The sequence below is a fragment of the Hydra vulgaris genome, chromosome 02 (assembly GCF_038396675.1).
Source record: "Hydra vulgaris chromosome 02, alternate assembly HydraT2T_AEP".
Taxonomy (NCBI): domain Eukaryota; kingdom Metazoa; phylum Cnidaria; class Hydrozoa; order Anthoathecata; family Hydridae; genus Hydra; species Hydra vulgaris.
In genome coordinates, this window is record NC_088921.1 from 61238702 (window position 1) to 61260432 (window position 21731).

The window sequence follows — 21731 nt, forward strand, 5'->3', positions numbered from 1 at the left end:
TACAATGGTTTTTATAAATTATCAACATGGCTACATTCACTCTTCATCAACTTTTTACACACGCATTTCCTCCAAGGCATATATTCTTAAGAAAAAATTTCAAAGCCTGTGCCAAATTTTTGCAGTCTAAGTTAATTGCACTAAATAATATTGGCTGTATGGTTAGTTTTAAAATATTTTGAAGACTGGCTTTTGAGTTTATAAAAAACTTTAACAAATGTGGAAAAAAAAAGCAGTTTGTTCTTCACTAAATACAAAGATTTTCTGGATAAAAAAATAGTATACAAATCATATGTCTCGTAAGTTTTTTAATACTTTTAAAGTAAAGTGTTATATATATATATATATATATATATATATATATATATATATATATATATATATATATATATATATATATATATATATATATAGCATAGAAACAGACCCTGAGAAACAGATGAGGAAATATGAGGAGGGACAGCTTATTTTAAAAGAGGGTGAAAAGCTGATTCAGCAGGGTAACCAGCTCATTAAGCAGGTTGAACAAAAAAGGAAGAAGGGACAATTAATACTTGAAGCTCTTGGACTGAAATTAAACAGGTACATATAATGTGTATGTATATATATATATATATATATATATATATATATATATATATATATATATATATATATATATATATATCAGGCCTTGTTAAGAAGCGTTACGCAGCTTGCATTTTGCTTGCAAAAAGGCGATTTGCCTACGCGTTCAGCAGTTTTGCGTTACGCAAAAACTTATATCTTTTAGAATATTTTTAATTATCTTATGATATCGTTTATGTGACGTTTATTCTGAAGAAATAAAGTCGTAAGTAAAAGCATTTAACCGCAATTGTAAACTAATAGATTTTTTGTTAAAGAAATAGTTTGCTTAATAATTTTTTTTATTGTTGATAAAAATTAGTTAAAAAAAATAAAGTGTTTTAAGTTTTATCTTAAGGAATTAAATATATAAATTCCTTTTAAATATAAAAATTATTTTTAGTCATCATAATTTAAAAAATGCACGATTTATTTTGATGTAAATATTTTATTAATAAGATATTTTGTTTATTGTTAATTCAATAACGTAAAGTTTTAATGACGTTCTTTTAATTTATGAAAATAAATTATGATCACGAATATGTTATCGGTAACTGATAAATAACAAAAAAAAAACTCTTTATTGCTTAAAAACATTATTAAAAAGAGTTCACAAATTAAATAAGAACAAATTTATTAACAGTTAATAAAATAACCAAAAACCAACTGTAAAATCATAAGAAAATAAACAAACATTATTTTACGTTTCATGAAAAGAATATTTTTTCAAAATAAAATTTAGTTCATATTTGAAAAAAATATTAAAATTATTTATTAAATAAGAACTTAGATTTTATTTGTAACTTTTGTTCTAGTGAGAAAAAAACTGTTTGTATGATTTTTAACGTGTTAATACAATAACTTTAATTAAAATGCGGTACTTGAAAAGACGCGAGTGACGCAATATAACTTCTAACGATGCAAAATATATTTGCTGAGTTGAGTTACTTAGAAATGCGTTACGCGTTTTCGCTACGCAGCGAAATCTCGTAACAAGGCCTGTATATATATATAGTAGTCTCTTCAATATGATCAAACATTCAGTTTCTAGAGTGTTTGAGTATCTTTTGGAGGATGAAGATAATTCTAATAAAGTTTTAGCACAGGAGGAACGTGATAACATATACATTATTTGCTAAGTGGGAGGTGATGGTCAGAGTGACCAATCTGAGTTTTAGAATGCTGCAACTATGAAGAGAGGTGTGGATGATTCCACTGTGTATAGTATAGTGTTTGTACTGTTGGAGATTCAAAGTGGAAAAAAGATAATATGGAAAAATTGTAATCCAAATAGTCCAGATGCAACCCGTCATCTTATGTTTTGTTTTGCCAAAGAGACTGCTAGTCTTATTCAAGAGAAATTTGAACATTTACAAAATGAAATTTTGTCTTTAGTGAATATTAAGTTTACACTTCATGAAAATACTTGTGTTATAAATTCAAGTTTGTCAACTATTTATACCACAATGAATGATAGTAAAACACTTAATGGTGTGGTATCAAAAATGCTTTAAAAAAATATAGCATCTCAGTGTTGTCATGTATGTCAAGCAAGTCCTATAGAGTTCAATTTGGAAACTATTTGGAATAAAGATAAAATTATAGACGAGAATATATTGAAACTTGGAATTTGCAGTCTTCATTTGAGGATATTCAGCGTGGAGTGGGTCTTCTATACTGCTTGCAAACTTCCAGCAGTGAAACCCAATACTGCCAATGTTGCACGAAAATTCTTTAATAATCCATCTGTGACTGGAAGAAATTTAAATTTGAATACCAATATGATCAAACTATTTAGGGACCTGCTCATTGATATGAACAGTACAACCACAAGATCAGATGTAAAAATTTTTAAGCAGAAATCTAAACATTTGTTTGATCTCATTTAATTAATTAATTGCTCGAAAGCAATATGTTTAAACCTTCATAAACGGTTTGGATGACAGCAAAGTTTCAATTTGGATAGATAAAACAAGCTATAATCAATTCAATGCACAATCCAAAGGTCAATCCAAGCACAATACCCGTGCAGTGACATCTTGTAATGCAACCCGAAAAGGAAAAATTATTCATGTCATTGGTGGAATGAGTGCGCATGGCTTTTTTTACAACAAACATCTACGTAGAGTATACAAGAATCAAACTGCAAATGATTGGCTTCATTAAATATTGTGCTCAGCAGCTAATTGTTTTGGAAATTTGCATCAAATAGGTGTCATTTATGGCATGTCCATTCACCATGTCATTCTCAAGTTGAGGAAGTATTTTTGGAGCCTGATTTTTAAAAGCGCAAGGTTTAATTTTCATGTGCCAAATTAAAATTAAAATTGGCTAAAATAAAAATTGACAAACTAAAATTAAAAAATACCAAACTAAAGTGAAAAGTGACAAACTTATTACATCAAAAATCATACAATGATTCATTACTTCAAAAATCATACATATTCATTAATTCAAAAATCATACAATTTAATGGTAGCACTTCTAGCAATAAAAAATTAAATACTGCTCAGTAAAAGTTAAGTAAGCACTTAAAAGTTAAGTAAACACTCGAAAACAAATTCCAAGCATTATGGCTCTATTAAAAAATAAATTGTTAATTATAATAAAAGAGCAATTTCATTACTTTTTATTTTTAATATATTTACTTATTTATTATATTCAATATTAGGGATCTACTATATTCAAATAGGCATTATATTCATTATATTTTACCAACTAATTAAGTTATTTTATATTTTATTTCATTTTATTTTGAATTACTTTACATTTTTTTCATTACTAAATTGCATTGTGTTTTATTTTAATTATTATTAAATTTCATTGTGCACTTGTCCAAATGTGCCTCAAAAAATTATTCCTCATAAAGATTATATATTGTTTTTTAATATGTGGAATATTGCATTTTACACTAATATGGCTGAAAAACTAAAAAAAAATCCAGAACTTTACTAGAAATGTAATTCAGATAAACTTTAAAATCGGGTAAATAATTCTTACAATTTACTTTGACAAAAGAATTAAAAATTACATAAAAATACAAATAAGTTTTGTTAAAAATCTAACAATTTAAGTTACTGTGAACCTTTAAAACACTAGAACTTGTTAATATAAACGATATTATTTGTTTAACTTTAATCATTACTGAACTTTTAAAGAATATTCTAATATATCTGTCTAACATTAGTCAATGTTAGGACATTCTTTTAACATTAGTCAATTTTAAAAGAATATCCTAAAATATCGACCTAGCATGAGTTAATGCACTGATAATAAATTATCAGTGCATTTTTTGGTAAAAGATTAGTACATCTGTCCAACAACATCTGTGGAATACAACAAGATTATCTGTACATTTTTGTCCAAGATCATCTGTATTTTTCTTGTAACTACATTTGGTAATTTATAATGCATAATTAGTTAATATATTTTTCCAGATGTAATTATATCTGAAAAAAATTCTGTATGTAACTACGTCTGGTTAAAGTAATGCACTATTATTTAATTCATCTTAAAAATAACTTCATAGTAAAATCTACAGACCTTGTTGCACAGGTGTTATTACACTTTGATAATTTAAAAGATGTAACTACATCTGTAGAACACACAGATGAAGTTGCACAGATGTTATTACACTTTAATAATTTAAAAGACCATAGATGTAGCGACATCAGTAAAATCCAAAGATGTAGTTGCACGGATGTTATTAGATTTTTTTAACTTAACGGATTCAATTACATCTGTAATTCAATATTTGCACAGATGTTAACAGACATCAATGAAATTTCAGATGCTGTTGGACAGATGTTATTATACCTTGTTATATTTACAGATGTTGTTGGACAGATGTTATTAGACATGGCAAAAACTGATGTTGGTGCCCTGACCCCATTTTTTTAATGACTTACTGATATTGACTTAGTAGAATCAAGTGAATTATCAGTGCTTTTATTTCCCCTTTTTGTAAAATTAAACATTAAAAAAAATATTATTTACTTTTTAAGCAGATAAAAGTAAAAAAAAGGATACTTGAACACAATCATCAAAAAAAAGGGCTGATTTTAGAAACTGCCCTGGTCAGATCCTAATAATTTCATTTAAAGTTTGAATAAATAATTTAAAAGATGTAACTACATCAGTAAAATCCAAAGATGTAGTTGCACAGATCTTATTACATTTTGTTAACTTAAAGGATGTAATTACATCTGTAATATTCATTTAATTTTTGCACAGATGTTAATAGACATCAATGAAATTACAGATGTTGTTGGACAGATGTTATTATACCTCGTTATACTTACAGATGTTGTAATAAATAAGAATTGTAAAAATTGAAACAAAACTTGAATAATTATACGGTTTTAACTTTATATTTTAAATAATACCTCTCCAAATGCACCTCTTCCAATAACTTTTAGTGATTCAAAATCCTCACGTCCAATCCTAGTTCGTTTTAATCTTAAAAACTCAGTCTCACGCAATGCATAAACTGTTCTTCGTGATTCTTTCTAAAATTAAATACAGACAACATGTTAAAATAGATTAAGTGTATATAATCCTAAAAACAAAACTTTTAAATTGTTTTCTTTTTTTTTCAAAAATTCATCTTCATTTTGTTGGTATTATTTTTTGAGCATTTTAATTTAATAAATTATAAGTTAATACTTTTCTCAGGATTACTTTTTCTGTTGCTCTTAATTGTACAACTGATAGCATCTACTGGTCTTTTTCCAGGTGAAGCAGCAAAAAAAAATTTAACAAAATAAAAAGTTTGAAACATTATCAAACCTCTTTTTCTGTAAGTCCTTCTTTATCCATACATTCCTCTAACTGTTTCACTCTAAATAAATTGAAATAATTATAGTTGGGATTCAAAGGACTTTGAAGTTAATAGTATCAACCTGTATAAAACAATCACATATATATCAATCATAATTATAAAATATAAACTCCATTAAACCTTCTACAAAGTATAAAGTTTTCATTTTTGAACAAAACTCAAAAATAAATGTAAATGAGAAATTTTTTATGTTAATGAGCATAAATTTAGCTTTTTTTTTCCATCATTATTAAAAGTAAAGAATGTTTTTGTCCAAGGTTTTTATTAAGAGTCATAAAGTATCTTAAGCTAAATTTATCTTTTGAATAGAAGATTTTCATTCAACATATAATGCTATTGAATTTTAATTACTTTGAATCTTTGCGGGGAAGTGAATAATATCCGGCTTCTATTTCTAAATGATATTTATTGTGATTACTTAATTGATAAAGTACATCTCAGTAAATTTCTGTATAAAAGTTAAGTTACTAAACTATTGAATATACTTAACATGCTCAAAGACATTTATTTGCAAAAGTTAGCCATACAACTGTTTCTTTTTATATCTTATATGTTTTACTAAATATTTTTTTTTTCAAATTTTAAATAGAATATAACAAACACAATACCATTTTTTTTTTTACATTTTTATTTTATTTGTAGCAACATCCAGTTTAAAAATTCACTATATATACCCAAATAGTTTTACTATATATACCCAAATAGTTTTACTATATATACCCAAATAGTTTTTCGGAATACATTTTAAAAAGAAATCTATTTGAGTAAGAGAATTTTAATCTTCTAAAATTCTCTTATTCGAATATTCGTTTTTGAAAATTTTATAAAAGTTTTGATATTTGCTTAAATATTTAAATAAATATAATTTATTATAAATTTAATTTAATGGAGACTGAAGAAATCTCCATAATACCCAGTGGCGTAGCGAGTATCATTCTTGAAAATCAAACATAGATCTAGCTGCAGTGACAATATTTAGCAGATAGCCCAAGTGAGGAAGAAAAATTTATTTAAAACATAAATATTTTTAATAGTCATTATAATAAAATGTCATTACTTTTTTGTTTTTGTAAAATAGTTTAAAAAGTAGAAATATATTGCAAACATTAAACGAGTGATGAACATTAAATTACGAAAAATTTAAAATTAAAAATAATAAATTTTTCTACTTTAGTTTAAAATAATTTTTTTCCTAAAAAAAATTTAAGCATATATTGAAACTTATGGATTTATAATTTGACTTATTAAACCAAAATTTTTTTGGTTATTAATTTGATTGCAAAACAATTTCTCTTATGCCATCTACTAATATTCATTCTTGTGTTACTCGTCATTCAATTAAGCCTCATCCTTTTTGTGTGATTGTTTCTAAGTGCTCCAAAAACTCTTATGCCTCTAGTTTTTTGCCTCAAACATCAGTCCTTTGGAATTTGCTTCCTCCATCTTGCTTTCCTGATTCTTATAATTTGCAATCTTTCAAGTCGTCTGTTAATCGTTATTTTGCTCTACAATTTTCATCTTTTCTGTTCCAGCAACTTCCAACTCTAATTAATGGTTGCTTGCAGCCTTGTTGGAAGCAAAGATGTTAAAAAAAAAATTTTAATGAAAAAATTGAACGAAAACATCAACTTAAAACTCTTTGAATGAAAAAATTAATTATACTTATTTTTTAATAGATTGATCAAATAACAACTTAAAAAGCAATTAAAAAAAGGTTTTTAGTATTTTTTTTAAGTTTACATGTTGGTTGATTTGATCTTACTTGTTTGGTCTATAGATAGAGTTTTAGCACAAATAATAAGTTTAAAGTTTTATGCAAATTTTTAATTAATTAATTAAAATAATTCTATTTATTTAGTTTGCTTTATTTTAATTAATTTTATAAAAACATCATTAAAAAGTTATATGTTAACAATATTATAAACTGTATAAAAAAGTAATATAACAACTGAAGGAAGTTGTTTTATATTAAAGCATGCGATCATAAATTCTGAGTGATGAAAAATTCAAAAAAAAAAATTATAAAATAACTACACTAATGCAAAAACTTCAAAGGAACTTAAAGATTATAAAAGTGCTTTCTATTTTAATATTTTTCATTATTTCAAATAAATAAGCAAACATTTATACTAATCGACAACATCAACTTCTGCACAGTGTCTTAGGCAATTTATTTTCCTACTAATGCTAACTCTCTAATCAAATCTTTATTCTTACACAAATATAATTTGTCAATTCCCCAAAATTACTCAATGGGACGGAACTGCGGCCAGTTTGGTAGATTCAAGCTTTATGATATGAATTTGACTTGTTTGTTGATGATTTTAATTAATATTATCATTACTTAATGTAACTACGCACAAAAAAAAAAAAAAAAAAAAAAAAAAATTTAAATGTGTCAGCGACTTGAAATGAAATTTGTCATTACCAATTTAACAATCCCATGTTTTAACACAAGCTCTTTATAATGACAAAACAACTTTGTAGTATTGTTTTGTTGTTTTATATAGCTTTTTACAATAACAATTTATTTGAAAACTTTGGCATATAAATTTGCTATATGGTCACACACGAGCAGTGAATGTCTGAGAAAAAAATGAAGTACATTAGAATAGAGGAGAACTATTTTTCGAACTAAGCAAACAAAATATTGACTACAAAATAAAAAGTATGTGAGGCTTTAGAATGAAAAAAAAAATTAATGCTAATGTGTAAACATAACTTGTGTAGTGGTTATTTAAATAACATCTCAGAGTCACTTCTATAATTAGTGGTATTTTGATAAGGATCACCATTAATAACTAGTTTATCCTGTCAGATAGATATCATTGCCACTTATGCCATGACTTTATGCATTGACTTTTTGTAATTGTGGATTTAAAAGCTTTCTATACATAAGAAATTAAACTTTGACATCATTTTAAAAAAATCTTTAAATGTATTATTGCTTGAAATGCTTTGAAAAACTACTCTCTCCAATTAAAGAGCAAAAAAGTTCAACAATCATGAAAAGATCTGGTGGTGATCCATTATTCCAAAAAAAATAATGTAGCGGTATAAAAAAATCATGTCATCCAAAAAAATATTGTTCCAAAGAATGCTAATCCACCAAACTGTCTTAGTAGCAAGCAATTAAATCTTACTTTAGAATGTTAAACAAAATAAGCAAGTGTTGTGAACTGAAAAAAAATATCATAAATTAAAGAAAAAAAATCCAAATAATGCTAAGTAATTGCATGATTCATGTAAGATTTTTTCTTTTTTTTTAACATCTTCGCTTCCAACAATGCTGCAAGCAACCACTATTAGAGTTGGAAGTTACTGGAAGAAAAAAAATGAAGTTTAAAGAGCAAGATAACAATTCAAAGACGACTTAAAAGATTGCAAATTATATGAATCAGGAAAGCAAGATGAAGGAACCAAATCCAAAGAACTGATGTTGGAGGAAAAAAACTAGACGAACGAAAGTTTTTGGAGCACTTAGGAATAGTCACAGAAAAAGGTTGAGACTTAATTGAATGACAAGTAACACGAGAATGAATTTTAGTATATGGCACTAGAGTGCCTGTTTCTCTTGTGCTTGTTATAGTATTTGTAAAAAAAGAGAAAAAGAAGCAATATTACAACGATGTGATAATGGTTGAAGTAGGTCCAACTATATTTACAATGCGTTTTTGCACCTTGTCTAAAAGAGAAAGGGCATCATTAGAAGATCCATCCCAGATATGGCAACAGTATTCCATACAAGGATGGATTTGAGACTTATAGAGATAAAGAATAGAATCCGGAGTAAGAAAGTGTCAAGCACGATAAAGAGATGCAACCTTAGCAGTTGTTAATTTTGCAATAGATTTGATATATGGTTTACAAAATAGATTGGAAGTAAGAGTTAATCCTAAAAGATGAAGGTTAGATGACACATCAAGTATGTTACCATTCAAAAATATAAGAAGATCTAAATTATTACGGTAACGATTGGCTAAAAAATATTGAGATTTATCTGAATTAAAGTTCACCTGTCACTGTGAGCCCCATGTTGTACCAGAAGTGAGATCCTTTTCAAGCTCAGATGCCCCCTCCAAACAATTAGAGAGTCTTGGCTACTTATCGAGTATAGGGCAAAGGATTGAACCTTGAGGAACCCCTGAAGTTAGAGGATATGAAGAACCTGATACACCGTAGAAGAAAGCTTATGGAGAAGACCAGCATGCCAAACTTTATCAAAGGCTTAAGAAATGTCGAGAGTGATAAACTTCTCAATCATCTATCTAATGCACAATAAAACCTATCAGTTATTACCGTTAATAAATCAGCATTAGAACAGATCCATATTCATGATCATAAAGTAAGTTATTAGATTCAAGATAAGAGATTAATTGTTTATTAATTAAAGACTCAAAAACCTTGCTTATGATAGTAAGAAGAGTAATGGGACGGTAGTTAGACAAGCCAGATTGCTCTCCAGATTTTTTGAAAATAGGGATAACAGATGCCGCTTTCAAGCAGGATGGAAAACTAGACTCTGATAAGCACTTGTTAAATAGTTTTGAAAGTATAGATGACAGCTCCAGAGAACAATTTATAACAGGTGTGTTGCCCAGACCACAAGCTGAAGAAGAGTCTAAGCAGGAAATTACTTTGGACACAAAATTTGGAGTCATATGAAAGTCAGGCAATGGACTAACCTGTTTGTCGGCTATATCCGATAGAACGCAAATTTATTATTAAAATATATTATTAGAGTTTTTAAACATAATTTTAGAAGATTTTATTAAGTTTATTATTTATTACGTCTTTTATTACATTGCAATCAACTCATTGCAAATTTTTCCAATTGTAAAAGAAGTTAAAAAAATAGTTGCATTGTTTCTTTTAAAAATGTACTGACCACATTTGATGCTAGTCTGAAAAAGTTTTATCAATATTGCCTCATTGTTCAAGGTAAATACAAACTACTAGAGATACTTAACATAAGGATTGGTTGTCTCAAAAACTCCTTAATTTGCCATGCTTGAAACACAATTGATGGGTTGAACTTTTTTATCAAAATAATTGACATGTCGATCTATCAAATTTTGTGAATTTTAAGAGTTATATAAACTTGCTAAATCTACCCAAAATAAATTGTAAAAGTTGATACGATACTTGTAAATTAATTTAAAAAGTTGTGTTTCTAAACATTCATCAACACAGACTGATGTATTAATTGCCAGAGCTTTGGAAGTATGAAACAATGGCTTAAACATACAACAGTTAGAAAGGGCAATCCACATTAATAGTTCAATTATGTCATACGGTCTACACATTTTTCACATAGCCTTAATTGTTTCATATTACCTTTCCATTCCTGTACTTTTTTTATCCACAATCTTTTAGTGCTTTGTTATTTTGGATACCTGTTGCTTTTTAACATTCGGCTCAGTGCGCTTAGTTATACCTGCCCTGCCCCTTTAGGTCTACTATGTTATTGGTGAAATATATGTATACAATTAATATTAATAAATCTTTGTTTCAATTTTGTGCTTTTATACTAGACAACAGTTCAACACCTTTTAATAGCTTTTAGCTAATTCTTACTGTAATAATCTTTTCTGTATAATCTATTCTCTTTCTTCCCTGAGGCTTCTACAGCTGTATATGTTCCACTAAAGTCCCTGGTTTTCAGAGTTGCGAATGCTAAATGTTAATGTAACAAGTATCGTCAGATGGTGTAATATGGCCAGTAAGATGGTGTAATATGGCCGTAAGATGGTGTAATACGGCCAAATATCATCAGATGGGGTAATATGGCCACCATTTACGCTAAAAACTGCTGAAGTTTTAAAGATGGAGTGTCCCACTCTACATACTTTTTATAGCCCAATGTTAACCTGAGATTTTAATGTCTGTAACAAAAAAATTAAAATAATAATACTCTTGCTGTTGAATGTTTTTCGTATGTCATTTTTTTATGTCTTTTCAGATTTTAAAAACGCTAACTATTGCCATGTAAATACTTAATGAGCAATTTTTACCAGACCTCTATGAGCTACTTAAGTAAGTGCTTTCTTAAGCTCAAAGCATTTACCTTAAAGTAAGTGGGGAAAATGGGCCATTTTAGAAACTGGGGTAATATGGCCACTTATTGATTTTGTTTATAAATTATTCAATTTTTTTCCTTTTTCTCAGTTACAAAATGCCACAGACATACAAACAAAAGGAAGGTTACGCACACAGTACTACCTCATAGAGCAAGTAGACGAGGCTATGAAGACCATAGCTGCTGGTACATCTGTTGAAAGGGCCTTTGAGACCTACAAAGTTCCCAGATCAACACTTAGAAATTATCTATGTGGTAAGACCAAAAATATGCGGAAACCTTGTTGAACTGCCATTTCTGTGGATGAAGAGCTTGTCATTGCTTAAAATGTAGTAACACTTGCCGATTTTAAATTTGCTTGGGATCTGGCTGAGTTAAGACATTGTATGAAGCCATGCCGCTGTAAGTGAAGAACAGCTTTTTGTTTTTTTCAAAAACCTGCACACCTTAATTAAGGACATTCCTTCTTCTAACGTAGTGAAAAATGATGAAACTACTCTCAGCAATGACCCTGGCTCCAAAAGAATGACTTAAAGAAAAGCGACAAGGCATCTAGATAACATAATAAACATGACATACACTTCAATCTCAATTATGTTTGCAGAAAGCGCAAGTGGAGTGGTCTAACCCCCCTTCCCCCTACACTGTTTATAAAGCCGAAAACATGATGAGCACCTGGATTAAGAATGGACCACCCATTGCTAATTACAATAGAACCAAACCTGGCTGGTTTGATAGGTTTTACTTTGAAGTTTTTGTAAAGTGATTTTACCTTGGTGTCACAGTTTGCCAAAAGATCAATGGAAGATGATGATTGGAGACAATTTGGCTTCTCATGCAAGTCCTTCTATTCTTAAAACATGCTGGAAAGAAAAGATTTACATGATGTTTCTGCCTCCTAACTCAACCTCTATATTGCAGCCACTGGATGTTACAGTATTGGATGTTACAGTATTGCACTGGATGTTACAGTATTACACTGGATGTTACAGTATTGCAGCCACTGGATGTTACAGTATATGGCTCTATGAAAAGTTATTGGCGTGCAATACTGACTAAACAGAAACTAAAAAAGGGGAAGTTTGTCAAGAGACTGCCTAACTGGACTTTTCCCAAGTTGTTGGCTGCACTTATGATAAAAATGGACAATTTCCCTGACCTCTTGAGAGCTGGCTTTAGAGCCTGTGGCTTCATTCCACCTAACAGTAAAAGTGTCATTACAAAAATGGGGAAATATCTTTCTCAAAGAGATACATTGCGCGAGTATATCAGCCAAGAATTAATAGAACTTTTGAGATAACAGAGGCAGAGTGGAGTAGGACTTAAAAAAGTACAGGCAATAGGATTACAGTTGCGCCAGAAGCCACTGTAAGCTTCCTGTCAGTTGAAGCTGCTGATAATGAAGAAAGGCCTGGAAGAAGATGTTGAAGTTGCTGGTTGCTTTGATGTCAATATACCAAATGAGTATGTACACAAGAGTACCAGTGTTGAAAGTATTAGAGATGAACAGTTACCTGGAGAAATTAGAAACCAAAGTAGGCCTAGTTTGGTAGACATAAAAATTGCAAACTTGGCACATATGTTCTGGGCAACTTTGAGATAAATGGTGTAGGTTCAATACAATTCATTTTGCAGGTAAAATTATTGAGAAGACCTCTGAAACCATGTTTAAGCTAGATTATTACAGAGTAAAATATACTAATAAGGCGGTAAAAGGCATGCATCACAAACCAAAAAATGATGCTTGTGACACAGATTTCAACAACATTTATTTAATTCTTCAAGCTTACCATGTGAAGGCAGGCAAAATTTGCATTAAAGCAGACTTAAATTCCTTTGCAACTTGTTAAATATATTTGCATTTTACTCTCTTTATATTTGTTTTCTGAATTTTATTTTATTAATCTTCTTTTGCAATTTGAAGCATATTTCCTTTAATTTGATAAAAATGTATTGAAATGTTTTGTTGTTTAAATTAAATTTTTTTTGTTAAGTGGCCATATTAAACTATTTTTGGATTTTCAAAAATAAATTTTATTATTAAACTTTGGTTAGAGTTTTAAAGCTACATTGCTGATTTTTACTTTTAATGTGCATCTTTTATGAGTAATTCTTGAATAAAATCTACTAATTTATAGCTCTTGTTTTTTGTTTATTTTAATAATCTAGTTTTGCAATTTGCAAATTCCTTTCATTTCATAAACATGCTTTGCCAGGCTTGAACAGGAATGGCGTGTGATCAAATGCTATTGCTGACCATGTAAATAATTATTTTTTTTTGACAACTTGACCACAACTGGTTAGATGTTTTGATGATTTAAACATTTTAAAAATGCACTGAAAAAATAATTTACTGCAAAAAAGAATTTACTGCTTTTTTCAGTGCAAGAAATGCACTAAGAAAAGAAAAATAATAAGAAACAGTTTAGCTTAACGTTTAAAATTATTCACGATTTAAAGTGTTTTGAAAAAATTAATATTATAAAAGAGCTTTAGAAAGACATGGAAAAATAGTTTTAAATGTTTAAATTTATCAAAAAAATACATGCTTACTAAAAAAAATTTACATATTTAATTTACATAAAATGTGTTTATTTTAAACGAACATTATAACTAATTTTTTATTTTATTTAAAGCCTTTGCGTAAAATAAAAAGGTTAGAAAAGATCAACAATGGGTTAATTGTTGTTCATAACGTAATGATATTTTTATTACATTTAAATTGTTAAAACAGCCATGGTCAAATTGTAAAGAAAAAACATTATTAGCGTGGTCAGTTACAGAGTGCGATCGCACGCCATTCCTGTCCAAGCCTGAGTGCAATTTTTTGTTGTTTAAATAATTTTTTTTTGTTAAAAGGCCAAATCATCACATTTTTAGACTTTTAAAAAATGATTTTCATTAATAAGTTGTGGTTATAATTTTAAAGCTTCATTGCTGATTTTCACATATAATGTAAATCTTGTATAAGTAATTCTTGAACAAAATCTATAGCTCTTGTATGTAGCAAGTTAATAAAAAATATATATATCTTACTTTATATGCATTGCAAAAAAAAAAATCTTTTGAAATACTAAATTTATTAACAACTACTCTAAATAAACAAAAATAAAATCAGTATGCAAATTATTTAAACTAACTTTTTTCTAAATGTAAATATATATATGTAAATATAAGTTTATTACTCTGGACCAATTACTTTGACGAATATCTAATGATTTTATAAAACATGTAATGCAGTGAATTAAAAAAATCAAAATGAGCTAAGTTGCCACTTCATATGATTCAGCATCAAAGTCAGAAAGTTTTTAGTTATTTAAAAATTGTATGGCAGTTAAAAATTGTTTTGGCTATGAGCAAGATGAGTTTTAAAGTTATGTTAAAGATGATTTAACAAACTTGTTAAACTTTTGGATAGTAACAAATTACAACAATGCATCACTCAAAGTGTCACACATGTATCATGGCAACTGCCTGTAAGTTATTTTTCATGCTTGTTTAATTTTATCCAACACTTCAACGTGTTGGATAAATTTATAATTATTTAGTATATAAAAATTATAAATAATTATATAATTATAGATAAAAATTAAAGTTTCAACTGATTTGCATAATTTTTTTAGAAATGCTCTAATCTCAAATATTTTACAATCAGTAATAAATTGGTGCTTGATTGATAAGCTGATTATAAAAATGATTTGTGTTTGTCTTATTTCAGTAAAAGATATTTCGAATTGTAACTCTAAGAGTTATTTCTCCATTACTATTACAGAAGAAGTGACAGCAAAAGCACAACTTCACCATATAAATAGTAAATTGATACGCTTAGCAATGCCAAAGAGAGGTCACCTAATGCAACACTTTGTCATATATCTACCAAAATAAGAATCAAGATAGAATTATTATTTACATTTATGTAAAATTTTTATAATTCATTAGTTTAAAATAGTCAAATGATTTGGATAGGTTAACCAAAAATTTTTAAATTAGATACAAATTTCAAACTATATACTGTTTTTCATTTTCAAATTTTTTTTTTTTTTTGTTTGGAGGGAAAAGTCTAACTCACATAAAAATGTAAATTGGATTTTTTTAAGTCTAGAGCTCAATGGTATAATAACGCAAACAAGATGAGCAGAATGCTTATGGGTATGCAGAAAATGGTTATAAACAGATATAAATAGTTAATAGATATAAATGTGTTTGAAAGATTTTTCCCTTGTGCGGGGCATTCCTTAAATTTGGTTGACAAAGCAGGAGTAAAATTTTGCATTGAATTGGTCAACTTTTTCGGATTTTATCAAGTAATATACACATTTTTTGTTGCTTCTACTAAATGATGGCAGGTGATTAAAGAACATTATGCCAAGACTGTGATGTCATTATCTAAAACACTGCATGATGCGCATAAAAGGTCACTTACCACAATAAAAAACCACAATCATGACATATATGATGCATGAAATTCAATATGTGAGAATCATTCAATTGAAACTGACTCTTAAGTATCTCAGTCCTTGCAGAACACAAAATTGATGCTAAAAACTTGTTCAAACTTATGTGCATCATTGAATGAGTTTATTTTAAAGTTTATAAGCGGAAGCCAAAAAATTGTTGCCAGATTGCGAATGCAAAATAAAACAACAGCGAATCCGAAAGTTACTTTTTATTAAAACAATTTGCAGCACATTATTGCCTTATATCTTTGAGAAAAATTCATGACTAATGTTGTAAGGATCATTTTGGAAAATATGAACAAAAATTTGCAAAAATAATCTGAAGCCTATGCAGATATATATATATATATATATATATATATATATATATATATATATATATATATATATATATATATATATATATATATATATATTTTGGATTTGGAACATGGAAACTTGAAAAAAAAGTTAAATATTTTGTAAAAGCTTATCTAGATGATATAGATGCAAATTTATTTGATGAATTGATTCATTTTTGATCTTATCTGAAAGTAACTATAGGCTAAAATGCAGACATACTTACTTTTGAAATTGAGACAAAAATGTATAAAATTATTATAGTTATATAGTTTTGCAAATTTTTTAATGCTTAGCTTATTGCTCTGATAAACGCTCTTTTTCTAAGTTGAAGGTAATTAAAACATATTTGGGCAATCCTATGGCCAAGTTATCTTAAATAAATTTGCAATTTATCAATGTAATTTGTGATATCTTGATTTAAAATTAATAAATTTCTCTAAAAAAATACTTTTTATAAAATAAAAAGACCGCTAAATTATATTATAGTCTACAGTACATATATATATATATATACATATATATATATATATATATATATATATATATATATATATATATATATATATATATATAAATATATATATATAAATATATATATATATATATATATATATATATATATATATATATATATATATATATATATATATAAAACCAATAAAACTGTTATCATAGTTATTGTTAGATATTAATAAAGAGAGACATATTCAAACATACATTTGTGAGTAGAAATTAACGAAAAGATCTTCAAATAAAAAAAAAATGAATTCTAATCTAAATATAAATTGATTAGCATTTTAAAAAACATTTATATGCAAGCAAATTATTTTAAAACCTCTCTTTTCGTTCTTTAGTATGAGTTATTAAAGTTGTATAGTAGAGTTCAATGGTAGCCTTTGTTTTAGCTGCTTTGTCCATCGCCTTACTACTAAAAAGATTATTAGCTGCCATTGTTCCATATAAGTTTTTACAAAATCATTAATGCAACTTTTTGTGTAACAATATTTTAGTACAACAACATTATGGTAAGTTGCTTTAAAAGTTTTTAAATGGTTCGATGTATCTTCTATACCGAAAACGGTCAAAACATAATAATAACAAAAATCTTGTTTTCATAGTTATATTGCGATAATTAAGTCGTGTAGTTGTCGTTAATGAGTTATCGATAACAGCAGTTTAAGTTAATTATTACCAATTTGTTACTAATCCGGTTTTTATCCGGAGACTACGGATTTTACGAAGGTTCCCGGTGACTAAATTTATTATTTTTTTTTTTTTTTTTTTTTTTTTTTTTTTTTTGTCAAGCAACTTTTTAAAATTAAAGATGATTTCCGACATATAAAATATTTAAAAATATGAAATACAAAATACACTTTATCATATATAGTAGTTTCAAAACTGGAGAACCTGAAGAAGATAAAATCTTATCATCAGTAACCTTTGATGATAAAAAAAGACTTTGATAGTAAAAGTTTATTGTTAGAAAAAATCAAGTAAGGAATCTTGATTGACAATTAGTTCAATTATGTTCTTTTTGAATTTTTGAGAGGTATTGGCTTCTCTTAGTTTACAACTCATGCTTGTAAAATGGTTCCATAGCATTGGGCGGCGATAGGAAATGGCAAAGCTCGTAAGTTTTGATATAGGGAAAGGTTTTTTATAATTTCTGGTTGATCGAGTGTTGTATCGGTTTGATATTTTAGGAAAAATATTTTCGAAAACCTTCACAGTTTTTTTAAACTGATGTTGGAACATAAATTGTGTGATTTTGAATACATTTATTTCATAAATACCAAATACCCTCATACTTCTTAGAAGAGGTTTAGCGTTTGTGAAGCGATTTTGAAAATAAATAATGCGTGCTGCATGATTTTGTTGTTTGAGGAGACATTTGAGTTTAGATAGATTTGTACTATCCAAACAATATTGCCATCGATAAATAACTATGTACGAAAGCAAAATATAGCTGGGTTAGGGTAGATTTGTCTAAGATTTGACGGGTTTTATATAAAATACCAATATTTCTTGAGATTTTATTGCTAATATATTTAATATGATCTCTCTAGGATAAGTTTTCATCTATTAAGACACCAAGTAACTTATTTGTGAAAGAGCGCTCAATTCCCATGTTATTTATATATAGCATTGGTAAGGATTTAGGAATATATTGAAACTTTTGTTTAGAATGGAATAAGGAAAACTTAGTTTTAACAGTGTTTAAATATAGGCTGTTCGCGTTAAGCCAGATTGATATTTGTTCTAGTTCATTGTTTGCAACTTGAAATAGAGAAATAATGTTATTGTGAGAATGAAATAAAGATGTGTCATCTGCAAACATGATGGTAGACATAGTATTTGATGCTTTATATAGATCGTTGACGTATATTAGAAATAGTAGAGGACCTAAGATGGAGCCCTGTGGAACCCCACATAATATTTTAAGTTTGTTTGTCTGAAAACCGTCATTTAGAGATATAAACTGTTTTCTACCAGTTAAGTAACTGTTAAACCATTTATGGCATGTTAGGCATATTCCATAATATTTTATTTTATCTAGTAAAACTTGATGGTTAACGGTATCGAACGCTTTTGACAAATCTAGAAATTTATAAATTATTTTGTTGGTTTTTTTTTATTTATCTTTTATTTTACGTAAAAAAAGTCTAATTGACGTATTTTTCTTTTCAAAGCATTTGCTCAATTTTTATAATTTTTATTAATTTTCAAAACAAAAATTCTAAACTTTGTAAAATTGTTTTTAAATTTAGAATATTTGTTTTATTTTTTTTTAATATTTATTTATAAAAAAATGCTCGGAAGTAATATTCGAGAAAAATGTTACACATTGATTATGAATAATAAAAGTAACATCAAACTAATAAATGCATTAGTTATATTTACTGGTCATACTTAGGGCCGGTGTCAGATCTTTTAGCAACTGTTAGACTAGCCAGTCACATTGCACCCCGCACACGTCAACTAGTTATTTAACTGATTTTTCACAAAAGAATGCAAAGGTTATGCTATGCTGTCATCTGTTATAATTTGTAATAATTTACTGTAATTGAATATAAATTATTACATCTGTAATAATTTACATTCAATAAAGTTTATACATGTTGAATAGTATGCAATCGTGTATTTGTTGAATAGTATGCAATCGTATATTTCGAAATAAAGTTTGGTACATTGTATGGCAAATGAACAAATTGTAACATGTCTCAAAATGAGTTTCAATTTACTGATTAGATCAATTGCATTATTTTTAGAGTCTCCATGTTCCTTGGTCTGATCAAATTTTAAGCAATATTCCATAATTTCCTTGCGCGTTAAAAGTAAAAGAAAACGCTGAACTATTTACTTACAGTATTACAGAGTAAAAATTACTTTAATCGATAATGTTACCTTCATAAGGAAAGTATAGTTTATTTCATAATTGTCTTTTGGATTTTAAATAGGTTTTTCATCTCCATTTTATGGTATTTGTTTAAACCTGAATCATATGAACGAATCAAATGATTAAGGTTGGTTTGGGTTTAAAAAGTGCTAATATCTCTGAGTTGACGGCAGTTTTAGCTGCATCTAAAACCAACCAGTTTTTTATTTTATCTCCATGTTATTTCTACAGTTTACAAAGACTTTTTAGTTTTGTCCAAATGATTTAAGGTGCCATGTGTTTTAATTTTACTTATAAGTTATGTTGACCTTAGACCACACGTCACACCTTACAACCAGAGAAACGGTAATTTAAAACTGAAAATGGTTTTTGTAATAACTTGTGTATATGTCCTTGTGGATCTGATGCATTACCACATGCTACTTGTATCTTCTGCAATCTCTGTCAAGACACTATAAATATCACCTTTTAAACTGAAATGAAATAATTGACAAGAAAATCTGCAGCTTGATGAATCTGAAACTCTTTAACTCTTTAAACTTTTATTGGTACTGCAAAAAAAAGCCGCTCGAGGCGGCTGCGTTATCTTTACCAGACCTTAACCAGACCTTACAATATCTCTGATACTACGCGAACTTATATTAATAAAGGTTATACAATTATTTTGAAATTAAAATCATATATATACATATATATATATATATACATATATATATATATATATATATATATATATATATATATATATATATATTTATATATATATATATATATATATATATATATATTTATATATATATATATATATATATATATATATATATAATATATATATATATATATATATATATATATATATATATATATATGTGATAAATTTATAAAGACTCTAAATTTTTTAAGGTAGTTATAGGGTCAACAAAATATTTTTTGATTGCTAATTTTGCAACATACCAAAATTAGCTTAAAAAAAAAATACCGTTTAATGAAACTAAAAATGCTGCGATAAAAATTATAAAACAAATTTTTGTCGATAGTTTAGCATTAAATGCAAAAAAATAAATAATAGTTGTTATTTATATTTATGATATTTTAAAATGTCATTTTCTCAACTTTTTTATGACATAATAAATTATCCTTATGGCATAATAACTTATAATAGGGTAGGGTGGGGTAATCTGAGCCTATTTTTACCTATTTCTGACTTTGAGTTAAAATAAAACAATGTTTAGGTATTGACTTTCTGACAAAAGATGTCTTAAAATCATGATTGGACATCCTACTAAACAAATTTAACAAAAAACTATCACTTAAAATACTATAAATAGGTCTAGGGAGCCTTTATTTGAAGATGCCTATATAGACCCACATTACCCCACGTAATGGGGTAATGTGGGTCTACATAAAATGTTGGTAGTTCTGGTTTAAAATACTACTGCTTATAAAAAATCTGACATACATTCTATATGCACGCACCTTTTTTATAGTATATATACAAGGTTTTATTTTAAAAAGTAGTCTTAAGATAACTTTATTGAAAAAGAAAGTGCATACATACACAGCACAACAATAAAAATTAAAAACTCGGACAAATAAAAGTAAAAAAATGGTGATTTAAAACAGAAATAATAATGTTTTAATAAAGTGTTTTATAAAAAAAAAATATTTTTTTGATCACTGCACTTTTAAGGTAACATTCGTGCTATTTTGGGCACTTCTTAGATCTTTTTGGGTATTTCATTGATACTTCAATAGAGGTAATAGCTTTTTTGTATATATTTTTTTAACTTAGTTTTTTTCCTCTCTTTCTTTTTGTTCCTCGAGTAACTGCCGTTTGACTTTCTCTTTTGTAAGGAGTTCTTCACATTTTGCTTATACTCTCTTCCTTTTTTGTTTTTGTTGTTCTATTATTGCTGCTGTTTCAGCAGATACATTAGGTCATATGAGTGACCTTAAAGTTTCTCGCATAGCTGATCTTGGTGTTTGTAATCTTGGAGATTTAGGACTATA

The 21731-nt window shown here is 27.5% G+C and overlaps 1 protein-coding gene across 1 annotated transcript in view; it reads right to left on the minus strand.

The window, feature by feature from the left end:
- Positions 1 to 17499, minus strand: part of LOC100204253 (serine/threonine-protein kinase 38-like) — a 62222-nt gene extending 44723 nt beyond the window's left edge. Inside the window, exons 1-3 of the mRNA XM_065791604.1 lie at positions 17160 to 17499; positions 5395 to 5446; positions 4992 to 5114 (exon numbers count right to left, since the gene is read on the minus strand). Of these exons, the coding sequence (XP_065647676.1) occupies positions 4992 to 5114; positions 5395 to 5446; positions 17160 to 17275 (291 nt within the window). The 5' untranslated portion in view covers positions 17276 to 17499. The remainder of the gene's footprint in view (positions 1 to 4991; positions 5115 to 5394; positions 5447 to 17159) is intronic.
- Between the last annotated feature and the right edge of the window lie 4232 nt (positions 17500 to 21731).